The following is a 15,817-nucleotide window of genomic DNA, read 5'->3' as shown; positions in this document are numbered from 1 at the left end:
GCGCCCTCACCTCTCTGCTCTGCACACATCCTGGCTCCCACGGATCCCTGACCCGGTTCCCTTCCTGTCCCCGGGGCCAACATCCGATTCGTCCCTATCTCCAGGCAGCCACTTCTGGGGATTGAGAGTTTGAGGGGTTTAACCCAGCCGCAGGAGCAGGCGGGGGAGGAGGAGAAGCGGGGCGCAGCGTGGTGGGTGCGCCTTGCCCACAAGGGCGGAGGCGCTGGGGCGCGCGCGGAGGAAAAGGAGGGAGCGGGGAGGGCGTGTGAGTGTGAGACAAGAAAAGGGAGCGCGCCGCCGCCGCCCTCCTCAGGAGAAGGCTGGAGCGAGCCTGTGCGAAGCGCCGCATTTCAATGAGGACCAGCAGAGGTACAGCCCTGCTCTAGCGCCTTCAGCCTAGACGCCCGCGCTCCCGCAGCCGCCGCCCCCAGCCCCGCAGCCCGCAGCCCCGCGGCCGGGCCGCGCCCAGCCCCGCGTACACAGCTCCAGGAGGCGGCCGAGGGAGGCCACAAAGACCCCGGCGGCGACTCTCCGCGGACCGGTGCGTGGTTTTCCTTGGCTTGAGGAAGGGAGCTGCGGGGAGGTCTAGCCCGGGTCCCTGCAAGCTCCCCGTCTGTAGCCGGGAAAAGCCGAGGGCAGGGCGGATGCCCAGATCTTGGCGACCGCCCCTCCCGCCCGGCATTCCTCGAAGGCTGCTGCCCTGCCTCGGCCCAGGCGGGGACGTTCCCTGCGGGCGACCCCGCGGCTACTGGCACCTGCCTCTTTTGTCTGGTGCCAAGGGGCTTTAAACGGGAAGTCGGGCGAGAGCCCCCTTCCCAAAAGCTCTTGGCCAGGCTCCTGGTGTGGATGGAGAGCCGGACAGAGGAGTGGGAGCGGTGCAGATCATTGTCAGAACTGGCTGTGGAGCCCGGACGAAGTCCGCGCCGGGAAGGAGTGGCCGCGCCAGGCCTTTTATTGTGTGTGTGCTTTCCGTGGGCCCCGGAGGATGGTGTGTGCTTGGGCAAGGAGCAGTGCGTGCTTGAGGATGGCCACGGTGTGGGTGTTGCAAGCACATTTTCAGGGTCTCAAGTTCCTCTGGGGACAGCCAGGCTGCCTCAAGTACGAATTAGAACCTGCAGTGCTAAAGGCATGTGGAGAGGAAATGGCATTTTCCTCCTAGCGGGAGCGCATGCACAGCCCCGCACCACCCCACAAAAGAGACGAAAACCAGGTTTGAGTGGAAATGCTGCTAGGTCTGGCTAAGAGGTGCTTGTGGGCGAGAGAGCAGGGAGAGATTTCATTCAAACCTGCTCTCGCCGCACCTGTGAATGTGTGTCCAGGCTACAGTGTACACGCACACGCGTAGGCTGCACACTGCAGAGTGTTCATGAATAAGTGTCATGACTGTTCCTAAATATATCGCTTTTCAATGGGAAAGGAAAGTAGGGCAGCGTTTTAAGTCAGAAGTGTCACAGGAATGGAGGTCAGAAGGGATGCTGAGAGGTCATATGTGGGAAAATCATGAAAGGTATGCACACAGATGATTTTTATCTTTGTGGTGGTGCACGCGCTCGAAAGCTGTGTGTGTGCCTTCTACCCCACGCCTGTCCACCCAGCTGCATCCTAACTCCACTGCTGAAACATACCGCAGGACTTCCAGGTCCAGCATGTACTCTATTTAAATGTGATAGTGTTTGTACCAGCTGCTTTCCTGAACTCTCTCTCTCTCTCTCTCTCTCTCTCTCTCTCTCTCTCTCTCTCTCTGTGCTTGAAGATTTCTGAAATGGGAATCGGTGTGCTTATCTAGAGAATGATGAACACAGAGATTTCTCAAAATGGTGAGAAATCCCACAAAGAACAATCGAGGATGTTGGTTTCCTGACTTGGCCAGTATTTATAGGAAAATCTCTGATGAGAGCATCTCCCTCCTTTCCTGCCAGCATCTGTGGTCTCTGTGGCCAGATCAATGTGGTTACTCTTAGTGCCAATGTACATGTGTGTCTCTGGACCTGGGGCTTTGTGTTCTGCCGGCTTCCCAGGCAAAACGTGTGTGTCTTCTTCAGGAGCTCCTGGTTCCCACATGTGGCTAACCCAGGTGGAAGCTGAGCCAGCAAGGCGAGGCAAGGAGCACCTGTTAGGATGCCACACATAATTGTCAGAACCTGAGGATGTGTGGTGGGTGCTGACATTTATTCAGTGGGAGCTGCAGCTTTGACAATGACTTCATTTTGAGTGTGGTTTTGCTTTGTTAGCAACATTTCTGCCTACCTTTGGATGGGCTCAGTGAAGGGAGGTAAAAGATGTGGTTCCTGCCTTGAGAGAACACAGGATCTAATTTGACAAAATTCACAAATAAAAAATGAGCTTCCCACAATTTATTCACTTATTTATTATTTTGAGATGAGTCTGCTTGTGTTATCCAGTTGGATCTTAGATTCCTGGGCTCAAATGATCCTCCTGCCTTAGCCTCCCAAGAGCTGCAACTATGAGTTAGTGCCATTATCCCAGCTTAACTTTTCTCTTATTTTAAAGTCTCCTTCCTTCTTTCTTTTCCTCCTCCTCTGATGCCCCTTTCTTTTTGGAATTCTTGCTCTTAAAAACACATTCCCTCTAGATAGTTCAATCATTTGCAAAACTCCTTGGTCTTTGCCAACTGTGAATTGCCAGTACACCTTGGAAATGAGTGTGTGCACTGTTTGGTACCACAACTATGCCATCCTTTACTCTATCCCTGTTTGTTGTCTTTTAGCATATATTAGTCTGGGAAAAAAATCCCTAGGGTTAAAGAATGACCACTGCCTTTAAAAAGAAGATAATTCCCTTCAAAAGTCAATTTGTCACCCCCAGAGTTTTTGAAGAGCTTAGCAAGTGGGCTTGAGCATTAGCAACATCCTCCACTTCATCCATAGGCACTCACATCTTTTGGAAGACAAGAGCTTGCTTTAAAAATACACGAACAAAGTGGGAGCTGTTACTCATATCATGAGCAAAATATTGCTTCTGTTACACAATGAATGTCTACAGGATAGGGTATCAAGTTATACTTGATTTGAAGTTGTCTAACATCAAAATCAGTGAAACCAGGTCACAGCTTTTTAAGAACAATGTAAAATTAGACTATGCTTAGTTACTGGTATTAGGAAGTAGGAGGTAGTTTTCACAGGTATTTAGAGAAAAAAAATGCACTAATAAATTTTCAGGTTTCAATACTACTGTATTTCTCTCTCCAGGTTTCTCAGTGAAGTTGACACTAGAATCATGGATACATAAAAGTATTAGAAGCCTGGTAGCTCCTACCTCCTCTTTGTGCAGATGAAGATCTTGAATGAGGTGACCTGTCAAGGTCACTGAGCTGGATAGGAATGAAAGTTTAAAAAATACCCTGCTTTACATAATGGTGAGGGTCCAGTGTCATGAGAGCACAGGATCTAGAACACCCGGCTCTGGACTGAGTAAATCTGGATGCTCTAATCCTAGCTCCCTCAGTTCCATGGTTGGAACTCCATCATGAGTCTTGATAATATTAATTACATTGTTAGAATCATGTGAGGTTTAGATGAAGTTTTTCTTTTAGTATATTGCATGACTGTTGACAACAAATATCAGGAACATCTTAGAGATTCCATAAATATTACTTTATTTTATTTTATTCATTCCAGGAGTGCCAAATCTCTAACCATGTTTCTGAGCATAAAAGTTGTTTTTTTTATGAAATTCATTTTTCAATGGCAATATAAATACACACTCCAGTGGATCAGAGGCCAGTTTACAGGCAGTCAAGGAAATATCAGAGAGACTTAGTGGTACATTTGGTGAGTTTGGGCTGCTTTTCAAAAATAGCAGCATCATCCATGTGGTGGAATTTGGGAAGTACCATAAGAGTCTTGCCTCAAATTTTCCACTTTCCTTATAGTCTACTTCATTGTGCCTGACATTGTGTCATTAAAATTCTTCCTTTGAATGCTGACATCTTTCCACCTGCTAGATTGTACTGTTAAAACATGGGTCCTCTTACAACCTATACCAGTGAACTCCTTAGCAAGAGTGACTGACCCCATTGGCAGCATGCTGATAACAAAACCTTGAACCTCTGCTCATCAAAGTGTGGGATAGAGAAAGTGAAATGAGGACTGAAATGAGGTACGGGTGTACTTTCAGCAGGTCATGGGATGGGAATTAGGGTTGTGCAGGTGCTTCTCTTGCCAGCAGGGAAGATCTGCACATGTAAATTCTTTTTTGTGCCATTTTATTAAAGCAAAGTATATTAATTAAAAAATTAGTACTTGTCACATGCCAGAAACTACCCTGAGTGCTTCATGTGCTTTGACTTATTCAGTAGTATTAGTGATGAGATAGATACTGTTCTCATTTCCATTTGTGACTGACAGAATTGAGGCTTGGAGATGCTGATGGACTGATGTATTGCCGAAGGTAGCGTGGGGTCAGGTCTGGATCCACAGCTTGAAGCCCGATTTCCTCAGCCACAAAGCTAGAGAGCCTTAGGTGGAAGGAAAGGCAAAACCAGCCAAAGAAGTCCATTGCTTTCTTTATCTTCCTCATTGTCCTTCTCCTCCTGATCTGTCTTTTGTCATCTTTAAAGGCCAACTAATGGAAGCATGAAATGTAAGTAAGTGAGTGAAGGTGAATTCACTTTTTAAAACATTGAATATATTCTTATTTGGGATAGTCTTCCTTAAATCAGTAGAACTTATGCATTGGTTTAATTGGCTCTCCACCTGGTCAGGAGGGGCACACGCTATGTGGAACTTTCACTGTCTGGCTGTTACACCCTGCCTGCCTCAGTCTACCTTGGCGCGCTGTGTGTCTTTAGCTGTGTGGTAAGAAAGCTTATTTTCTCTCTGCTACTGGGATGAGCACATTGTCCTGCAGGAAACCATGAACTTTGGAGTTAGGCAGACTTGGAAGGCAGTTACTGGTTGAAGCATTTCTCAGTTGTATTACTTGGAAAAACTGTTCTGTGCTACTGTTTCTCCATTTGTAAACAGGGACAATAGTACTTTCAAACAGTGTTGGGACTATCCCCTAATAGGTAGTAGGCGCTGAGTGTGTAGGTGCCATTTCTTGTAGTTGAGTAATATGCTATTTCCACTGGCATCTGCCTCTCCCATTTCTTCCTTGTCCTCCTCCTCTTTCTCTCCCACTTGATAACTCATATTAAATAGATCATGTCGATTACAGCAATATTTCCACCCAGTTGCTGCCAAGCAGAGCTTCACGACCTGCCATCTTCCAATAACCCCAGGCTCTGTGTCTTTTGTCTCTGGTGCCCGGTAGGTGCCACCTGCAGTCCATCATGTCCTTCGGCAGAGACATGGAGCTGGAGCATTTCGATGAGCGCGACAAGGCGCAGAGGTACAGCAGGGGGTCGCGGGTGAACGGCCTGCCCAGCCCCACGCATAGCGCCCACTGCAGCTTCTACCGCACGCGCACGCTGCAGACGCTCAGCTCTGAGAAGAAGGCCAAGAAGGTTCGCTTCTATAGGAACGGAGATCGATATTTCAAAGGGATTGTGTATGCCATCTCCCCAGACCGCTTCCGATCTTTTGAGGCTCTGCTTGCCGATTTGACCCGAACTCTGTCGGATAATGTGAATTTGCCCCAGGGAGTGAGAACAATCTACACCATTGATGGGCTTAAGAAGATTTCCAGCCTGGACCAACTGGTAGAAGGTGAGGCCCAGAAAACCTCGGTTCCGCTCTCAAATTTAACATTGGGCTTTAAATTTATGGCTAACCTCATGGTTTGGAACCTTACTGTTCCACTTTTTGAGTTTTGCTGTATTATAGTGTGAACGATAAAAAGAAAATTAATGGCATTAGATCCAGGGGTCTATTATAAATGGCAGAAGGGAAAAGTGTCTAATTCTACAAGATTTTCTATTTTCTTTCTCACATCCGTGCAACATTAATTTTAAAAGTCCATTTTTTATATCTTCAATTGCATAGTTAACATTCATTTCTAAATGCAAATTGAACTTTTGCTATCACAATGTCCAAAAAGTACTTGAACTGAAGATGACTAATGAATCATAAAATTTGAGAGTTTGAAAGGAACCTTAGATAGCATCAAACTCATTAATTTTATCATTGGAGGCTGGAGACTAAAAAATTCAACTGACATGTCTGAGATTATGTGGTAGTTTAGTGGTGACCACTGGACCAAACATGAGAGTTTCTGACAACTTTTCATTGTGGGGTGTGTGTGTGTGTGTGTGTGTGTGTGTGTGTGTGTGTTGTTTTGTTGTTTTTCTGGTAGTACTTGGAATTGAAACAAAGGGCTTGGTGCTGAGCTACACCTCCAACCTTTTTTTGTTTTAAGGTAGAGTCTTGCTAATTTTCCAGGCTGGGCTCAAACTTGTGATCCTCAGGCTCCCAGAGAGGACTGGGGTTATAGGTCTGTGCCCATGCCCAGTGCTGCTTCCTCTTAAATTAAAAGAATTATTGTTGTCCTATGGTGTTGGAGAATCTTAAGAAATTATTCTGTTCAGATTGTTTTTAAGTCCAATTTACATCAATAGGAATTAATAATTTTAGATATTTAATATAGTGCTAGGACTGTGTAGATCACAGGTGAGGCCTGGTATCTCATACAAGCAGAATAGGTGGCCTGCTCTGGATTGTGCTAGCCTGTGGATGAACTCTGAACAACTTATAAGGCCTCTCCTTGCCTTAGAAATAATAATGAAATTAAAATGATTTCAAGAGAAATAAGTAATACTAAGTTAATGTATAAGGGAAGATTACGGATTCCTGTTGGAGAGCAGGCTTTTCTAAGAATAAAGTCTCGAAGGCCTTGCTGAAGTAGAAAGAATAAAGGAGTATGGGAAAGGAAAGCTAGGTCCAGTCTTGGAAGGGCTCGATGTTGCCCTGAGTTCAACTTTATTTCTACAGTATCTTCTCAGGCCCTCCTGTCTGCCTGGGTCCTGGAGCAGTGGTATGCAATCGCCCTCATGCCCAACCCTCATTCAGGCGGCAGGAAGCACTGCTTTCAGCCCTCTTAGAGTTTGTAGTTGCCTTTTCGGACTGCACACTAGCAGAGCCCTCTTATCTTTCTTTGGAGTCACACTGTGTGAGTGTGGTTCAAGGCTCAAGGCTCTCTTTCTTTCCTCCTCTTTATTTCTTGGCAGGAATCCCAGTCCTGTGACGGTGGGACTGGACTTGAGTGGGTATGGAGGAGCCTGGGCTCACTGTGTTTATTTAGTGGAGTTCACATCTTTTCCATGACTTATCACCCTATCAAGGCAAGACTTGGCCTTTTTCCTTCTAATCAGAGGTTGGTACTCAAGTAAATTTAAAAGGAGGAAAGTCGTTTATAAACTTTGTTTTTCTTTTTTTTTTTCCCTGTTTTTTGCTTGATCTTGGCAAGTACAAGGGTAAATAGAACATGGGTGGTCTAGTCCAAGAGATCTGAAGAAAGATCAAACCCAAAGTCAGATGCGTGGCCAGTCACTAAGTGGAAGGATGGCATTTTGGGGAAATGTTCATGATCTCAAAGCATGTCCTAAGGCAGCTGTGGGGCGGCCTTCTGTTCTCAAATCATTTGTGCAGCATCTATCAAGGAAAGGGTTCTTCAATTTGCTACTGAGGACTGATCTTTACTAAACAGAGGCCAGGGATATTCCTTTGACTCCTGCCTTTCTTTTTTTTTCTTTCTTTTTTTTTTTTTTTAACTTTCTGCAAAGCTTTATTCTGGAGGGGCTCAGTCCTTCTTGGCAGCTGCCTTCCTCATGGCGGCCAGCACGTTGCTCAGCTCCTCACGCTTCCTCTTGGCGCGGATGTGCATCCCCACTCTTTTCTTGATGAACTTGAGGGCGCGCTTGTCCTTGGAGACCTTGAGCAGCTCCATGGCGCGCCGCTCATAGGGGGCGAAGCCGCACACTTCCTGGATCATGTCCCGCACGAACTTGGTGTGTTTGGTGAGACCTCCGCGGCGGCGGCTGTGCCTCGGTTTGCTCACATTCTTAGTCACCTTGTGGCCCTTGTTGAGGCCCACGGCCATGGGATAGCGGAGGGCCATGGCTACTCTTTTTCAATGGTTGCTGTGGCGGAAGGACCCGAGCCGACTCCTGCCTTTCAAGAAGAAAGAATATAGGCAGTGGATGATGAGAGGAATCCTTCTTATCTAGGGACCAGAAAAATCATGACATGCTTGCCGCCATCTTTTTTACCTCTGTATTTTTCCACAATATAATGCCTGTTGAGATATGGCTGTCTTGATGGAAGATGATAATAATGGTTCGCAGTTACTGAGCATGTATCAGGCGCTGGTGGGAGTCCCTTGAATGTCAGAATCCACGTGCTTCCCACAGTAATCCTAAGAGCTATGCGCAGTCCTCATCCTTGTGCTATACTGGAATGAGAAAAGTGAAAGTATTGTGTCCAGGGATCTGCTCAGAGTCACACAGCCAAATTATGACACGAGCATTGAAACTCAGGAAAATAGTGCCCAGAGCTGAAACTCATAATTGCCGCTAAGATTCCCCATACTATGAATTCAGCTCCTTTGAAAGATACTTTCAGGTTTGTTTTAATACTGTGAAATTTTCTTTTATATAGTAGCATAGCAGGTATTTTAGTGGAAAGTTAAATGCAAACCATAAACTATTCCTATTGCTGTTAGTGTTTAAATGAAATATTATTGTATTAGGTACTTCTTGAAAACAGGTGTTTTATTCTAGGAATGAAAGATGCTGTTCACAGAAAGACTAATCTTTTGCCTTCAAATATGTTTTTCAAAGTAATTGCAGATCAAATATTCTGATATTTGAACATTACTTTTTTGAAATAAATCTTTTTTGTTGAATGGGTGACAAATTAAATACACTGTGTGAGTTCACATATTGTCTGCTTTTATTTTTTTGAATTTTCAGTTTAAACAGACTTTTTAAAACTTATAACACTGACGATTAGCAAGTTTAAACAGACTTTTTAAAACTTATAACACTGACGATTAGCATGCAGCTGCACTTAGTGTTTAAATAGCTGGAAATTCATTTAGATTTGTTTTTTTGTCAATTACATTTTTGCTTAGTCTGTTAAAATGCAAATCATTGCTTCGCATTCATCATTAGGCTCCTAGCTCTCACTTTACATACTAATTTTATGTAAACATCAATGCATGTTATTAGCTTTTGGTTTTCTCTTTCAATACGATGATGTTTGAGGTTTAAATTAAATCCCTGTAGTGGGTGCACTTACAAGTGTATTTAGCTAGTCATTTTCTTAAGTTTGTTCTTTCTTTCTTGATCTCAAATTAAAAGTTTCAAGTTACAATGACATGTGAATTTACTTATAACAGTCTTATAGTCACTTTTACTGTTTGATTTTCATAAACTGATTATTATGCATAAGTGTAGGCTAGGGATGTTAGTAGAGCTGTCTCTGAGCCCAAGTTACATAACACTTAAGTGTATCTATGTGATTGTATGTATGTCTACATAAGCATGCACATATGTGTACATACACACATATACAACATGCTTAGAAGAGCAAAGGTGACACTCTTTGTTATCTTCTTTTAAAATGGCCTCAATGTGTTTTTTTGCTTTTTTTTTTGGTGGAACCAGAGATTGAAGTCAGCCCCTTGCTTTTGCCAGGGAAGTGCTTATTCCACTGAGCCATCTCCCCGGCCTCATTTCTTTTTTTTTTTTTTAATCATGATGCTTAATGAAGAAAGTTGAACTGTGGACCTATTTCTGCAAGTGATTCATCTTGAGACTTGACCTCACTGCCCCCAGTTTCCTACCACTTACGGTGCACGGTGGTGTGCACACACTGTGATACATGCTGACACCCCGTCAACTCCTAGGAGAATGATGTGAGGTACGACTCGAGCATTGATTGATTGATGGTTGAGTTTTCCCTTTTTTAGCATTTTATGTGATGGCAGGTATGAGAGGGCTAAACACTTTCTTATTTAGGAAAAGCTTTGGAGATCACATCTAATTTTTTTTTTTTTTTTGATCCTCCTCTCACTAAGTTTCCTAGGCTGGGCTTAAACTTGTCATCCTCTTGCTTCAGACTCCTAGAATTCTAGAATTACAGGCATGCATCATCATACTCAGCTAGTCATGTCATCTTAAACATATATTAAAAAAGTTTGTTCATCACATCTGCAATATTAGGACTGAATCTCTCCTGTTCTTTGATTATCATGTATACCGTGACCACTCCCAGCCCTCCTTAGAAACTACCTCACTTCAATGCTGTATTGTAAAAGCATTGTCCAATTCAGTCTTGCAATTCACTTCTCATTAATAGCCACACTTGGTCCCACAGTTAGGGAACCTCCTACTGTGGCTTCTGGATTACCTGTCTCAGCAGTTTGCCTGTTTTCTTAAGGTGGCTTCCTCTATTTTCTTTTTCTAACTTGACAGCTTCCTTTATACCTCTCTCTGGTGCATAAATTTTTTTAAAAATTGTTTTTGAATAGCTGTAAGCATACTCTCCCTAAAATTCCTGAGGCAACTAGGTTGCTAGTTTTTTATTAGTGACCTCTCAGTGATACTGCAATGCGTTAAACATAAATATATTATCCACTCAAAAAGTCACTTCTTTCTATGTTCAAAGTTCTGAACCATGCTTTATGTACCAAACTTTATTATGTTGGGAGCCTTTCACACCTATTCACCTATCTCCAAATATCTGTGTTGAAAGGTAATCATTCATATGGTAATCATTCATATGTTTTCCAGGCATGTAGGGGAATATCTTTAGAATAAAATTTCTAAAAATGGCATTTTGAGTAGAGAGAAGTATTGCAAAAATCCCTCTCCATAAAGTTGGCCACAGTGCAAAAAGGTGACAATGTATGAGAGTGGTTGATTCTCTACCTGCAAAAGATGATATGTTTTCAAATGTTTTTGCCAGCTTATTAGGAAAATAATATGTATATCATTAGAGTTTTAAATTTCTCTCCTTCCTTCCTTTCTCCCTCTGACCTTCCCTCCATCCCTCCCTTCCTCCCTCCCTCCCTCCCTCCCTCCCTTTCCTTTCTTCCTTCCTTCCTTCCTTCCTTCCTTCCTTCCTTCCTTCCTTCCTTCTTTCCTTCCTTCCTTCCTTCAAAGATCAAACTCAGGACCTTGCACTTGCCAGCAAGGTGCTTAAGCCACTGAGCTATCTCTCTAACCCCATTAGTATTTTTCTATAGACTGTTTCTCCATACTGTTTCATCATTTTTCTACCAGGTTGGAGTATTTTTTATTGACATATAGGGACATTTTTCTCTTTTAAGGATATTCGGAATTTCTGATAATAACTGGAAGTACTTTCTGTAGATTTTCTTTAATCCAGTGTCTTTATTGTGATTTTTTTGGGGGGGCATGTAGGTTTGCACAAAATTTATATATAGAAATATATCAATTGTTTTATTTATGGCTTTATTTCTATATCTGCTGGATCCTCTTCACTATGAGACCATAAAGCCATTTTCAATTGTTTTTAGCATCCATTTTCATTAGTGCATACCTTTTACTTAGCTGTCATTGTCGGATATCTTACAAAGCCATGGCACAAGGGGTAAAAGTAATATACAGTGTGGCAACCATGTCACAGACTTTGCATGACTTCCATTAGTTTTCTCACTGATGTCATTTTTGTTGTTCCAGGGTCACACAGTTCATTTAGTTATAATATCTTGATCTTCTCTTCCACACTGTGGCAGTTCTTCAGTCCTTTCTTGTCCAAAATCCCTATGTTGAAACATTATCATCAATGTGGTGGTGTTAAGAGGTGGGGCCCTTGGTGAACAGCTCTGAAAGTGGAGCTCTCCTGAACCAGGTTAATTGCTTGCTGCAAGAGGCCTGGTTTGTCTACTCTCACCCAGTGGCACACTCAGCTGGGCAGCTGAGCTGCACTAGTGTCCTGTGCCCTTTTAACTCTGGGGTTCCTGTCTCTCCTGTCCCAGATGAGTTCCTTCCTGGTGGTGTGTGTGGCATCATGGTTAAGGGCACACCTTCTGGATTAGACCACCTGTGTTTAGATCTTGGCCCCGTTGTAATTGACCATCTGGTCTTGAGCAAGCTCCCTAGGTCATTGTGCTTCATGGGCCCAGAGGAGGAATGCTAGTACATAGCTCACAGGACTGTGGTGAGATGGTGTGAACTAAAACATGTTCTGCTACAAGGAAGACATATAAATAACCACCTTTTCCATCTTCATTCCTATTAGCCTGTGGCTATACAAGTTTCCTACAATCTAAATAACTCTTGGTATGTTCTTGCTGAGCTCTCAAATCCAAAATTCCTCCAAAAGCAGAAACGCCTGCATTTGCTATTTCTACTTCTCAGCTTCCAATCACACTTCACCTCCTCCACTAGGACCATTAACCTATAATACTTGTTTATCTTATATGTAAGGCTCTCAAAATTAGGGAAGCAGTGGAAGCCTCACAGCCAGCAGGGTAGTTAAATGCTCAATAAATACCAGTGGGAGAATGAAGAAAGAGAGTGAATGGATAAATGAATGAACAAAAGCAATAGGTCATCACTTCCCTCTGAGGTGCCCATCATTGGGTCATATGTGACATCCTACCTGCCAGTCCAGTGATCTTTTAGAAGTTTTTAATCATCTCTTCTGTCCCTAGAGCTCTGCACACTAATGGCCTTCTCCAGTCACACATTTGCCTTCCCTTGGCGTTCATTACTCTAAGCACTTATTTCTCTTCATTTCCTTCAGTGAACTTTAAAAATAGCTCTGTCTCAGAATCTCAGCTTTTTCAGCTGAGTATGGGCTACAGCTGAAGCTATGGCTGTTATATGCATCTCAGTTCCTAAGATCCAGAATGGTATTTTTACCTGCTTGCTGGAAATGTCTAACCGGCTGACTGCCACATACTTCAAACTTAATATGTGCACTACCAGGTGATATCCTTCCTTACTGTCTAATTCAGACTTATTCTTATTTTTATCCACTATAACTTTTAAGAAATAAATAAAGGACATTTCAGTACCAGCTCTGACTCATAGTCTCTTGGGGTTCTACATCCAATCAGTTGCCAGTTCTGGTTGATTGTATCTGTTACATACTTTTCCTAGTAATTTTCATCTGCTAAAGGTACTATCCCTAGAGTAGAAGTGAAAAGTTCAGTTTTACATTGTGTGGGCCAGGTGTCTTAGTTACTTTTGTCTTTCCTGAGACAAAATACTGCACACCTCAAGTTAAAGGAGGAAAGGTATTTTTGGCTCACAGTTTGTAGAGGTTTCAGTCCATAACTGGCTGGCTCCGAGGCAGGGTGGTGTATGGCAGAGGGGCACTGCTCAGGAGAAAAAGTCCGTAACAGCAGAAGGCAGCGAGACAGTAAGCTACAAGTAACAGACAGTGGCAATAGCTGCCCTCTTTCTGTCTCTTATAGTTCATCCAGGCTAGCTATCCTTAGGGTAAGTAACACTCACATCCAAAATCCTAACATCATGCCATGAATTAACCCTACATCACATTTTTGATCCAAGCATCACATGTCCTAGACCAGCCACCTTCACAAAGCCCCACCTATGACTGTGTGAGGCTTTGCGGGGAGATAGGTAGATGCAGCTCATAGTAACAGATTTCTATCTGTAGGACGCAGGAGTCAACACTCTCAACTTAAAGAAAAAAAGGCTTACTTTCATCTTAGTTTGACTCAGTGGCTGGCTGACTTTAAGGCACAAACATCATGGCAGCAGGGCATGCTGAAAGGAAGCTGCTTACCTCATGGCATGGTGGTGAGAAGCAGAGAGTGGGAAAGAGCCCCAGAAGAGTAGGCCAGAGACCAACATATTTCTCTAGGTCATGCCCCTATGACCCGTGCCAGACACACCTAAAAGTGTGCTTTACTGCTCTCCAGCCAATTAAGATTAGCCATTCTATCTTTTCATCTGGTCTACTATAGGTCTTTCTTGATAGTATCTTTATTCTTTCCCCTTACTTCACACTATAGTTGGTATGATTTATAAACACTCAAGACTGATTATGCTTGCTGTGCCCTCAGTGTCTATTGTAGTCTTATCTAATTTGTCCATGAAACTATTTTTAGAGAAGAAGTATTAATATCACAGAATATCTTTATGTACAATAATGTATATTATTATTTTACCTGAAATGCTTTCCTTTCTCCTTTCTGCTATGGAAATCATACTCTTGCTTTGAAAGGGGAGCCTGAATTCCATTTCCTCTTTTTTCCTGGCCCACTGGAAAATAGGGAGTGATTTCTTTATTGTTGGAATTAGGATTGCCTGCATTACTCACTTAGCAATTATCACTTGCTCCCAAGTGGTGGAATGTTTTCTTTCTAAGCCCTATGAAGACATGCTTAAGGATTACATTTCTTTCATTACCCAGAGTTCTAATTGAGATTTGTGTGCATATTATTGAATATTTAGGAAGTCATCTTAAATTTTTAAGTTTCATGGTTAATACTGCATATACTTGTTACAATATCATTACTTGCTGTTTTGTTGTTTTCTTTAAAAAAATATTTATTTACTTATTTGGTACAGAGTCTTACTATGCAGCTCAGACTTGTAGTGATCCTCCTGTCTCAGCCTCCCCAGCACTAGGATTACAGGTGTGCTCCAACATGCCCAGTTTTGGTGGCTGGGACAGCATGTGGTACTGGGGATCGGATCCAGATCCTTGAGCTTACCAAGCAGGCATTTAGACCACCGAACTATCTCCCCAGCTCTGTTTTGTCATTTTCTTAGGAAAAATTTTTCGCAATGAGATTGGGTTGGAGATACAAATATTTTCATGGCTCTAATACAGTTTGCTGTGTTGCTATTCGAAAAGTTTCTTATCAATTTAAGGCCCCTGGTGGCGTATTCTATTTATTTTTATTTCGTTTTTATACTTTGCATGTATTTTAGCACTTTGTATTTTTGTAAAGCTTTAATAAGTTTTTTGTTTGTTTTTCAAAACATTTCTAATTTTTCAAAGTTAGAGTACATTCAAATATATTCTTGACCAATTAAATTATAGTGACTCTTTTGTAGTTTTTGAAATTTATAATTACAAATAGATTAGTCAGATTTTTTAATCAGTTATCAGAGATATCTTATCAGAAAAGATTGGAAGAAATAGAATCTTTTATCTAAAATGAATATATTTTTATATTTTATTTGTCTAAGACATACTTCTAACTTTCAGATGTTATTTCCATATACTCTATCACTTATTCAGACCTTAGATTTCATTTTGTCAGTTTCTTCAGGAGGCCCCAGTTCAAACCTAGATTCCCCATTGTTAACTTCTTCTCCTGATCTGGCTTTTGATATAGCTTGTCAGCATGTCCTGGTACCCAAATAGGTCCTTCAGCATTCTCTGGGAAAACACAAGCATACTTTGTACCCAAGATTAGCTTTTTTGAGCTTTACCTGCTTGAATTATCTTTCTGTTGCTGGACTTCCATTTTTTGTGAAATTTTCAAAACTTAATAGTATACATTGCCAAGTGAAGAAGGAAGGATTGATTTCCCCTTTTGCTCTTTAATTGAATTTCATTTTTTAATTAATTTTATTGAGAAACAAATAATGAGACAGTTTTAAAACCAATTAATAGGACAGTTTCAATAATTAATGGATTGCATATTGTTGTCTTCGTAGTGGATGCAGATGTGTTATTCTGTCTAAACACTTTTAGTACAAATCTTTCTTCTCATTGAATTAAGAGAAAGTAGCTACATAATCTATCTTAACTGTTTTGTAAGTCAGATACAAAATGGTCATACATTTGTAGCCCCAGAAAGATTGATTTCTTTCTTTCTTTCTTTCTTTCTTTCTTTCTTTCTTTCTTTCTTTCTTTCTTTCTTTCTTTCTTTCTTTCTTTCTTTCTTCTTTCTTTTTTTT

General features: G+C 42.2%; 1 protein-coding gene across 2 annotated transcripts in view; it reads left to right on the top strand.

The window, feature by feature from the left end:
- Nucleotides 1-445: 445 nt before the first annotated feature.
- Dclk1 (doublecortin like kinase 1) overlaps nt 446-15,817 on the top strand; it is a 368,880-nt gene continuing 353,508 nt past the window's right edge. For both annotated transcript variants that reach the window (XM_004631081.2, XM_004631085.2), the window contains exons 1-2: nt 446-541; nt 5,275-5,669. In XM_004631081.2, the coding sequence (XP_004631138.1) occupies nt 5,294-5,669 (376 nt within the window). In that variant the 5' untranslated portion in view covers nt 446-541; nt 5,275-5,293. The remainder of the gene's footprint in view (nt 542-5,274; nt 5,670-15,817) is intronic.

Source organism: Octodon degus, unplaced genomic scaffold (genome assembly GCF_000260255.1).
Source record: "Octodon degus isolate 3935 unplaced genomic scaffold, OctDeg1.0 scaffold00038, whole genome shotgun sequence".
In the NCBI taxonomy this organism is placed as follows: Eukaryota; Metazoa; Chordata; class Mammalia; order Rodentia; family Octodontidae; genus Octodon; species Octodon degus.
The sequence above is the reverse complement of the archived record's forward strand: the minus strand, read 5'-3'. Positions and strand labels throughout refer to the sequence as shown.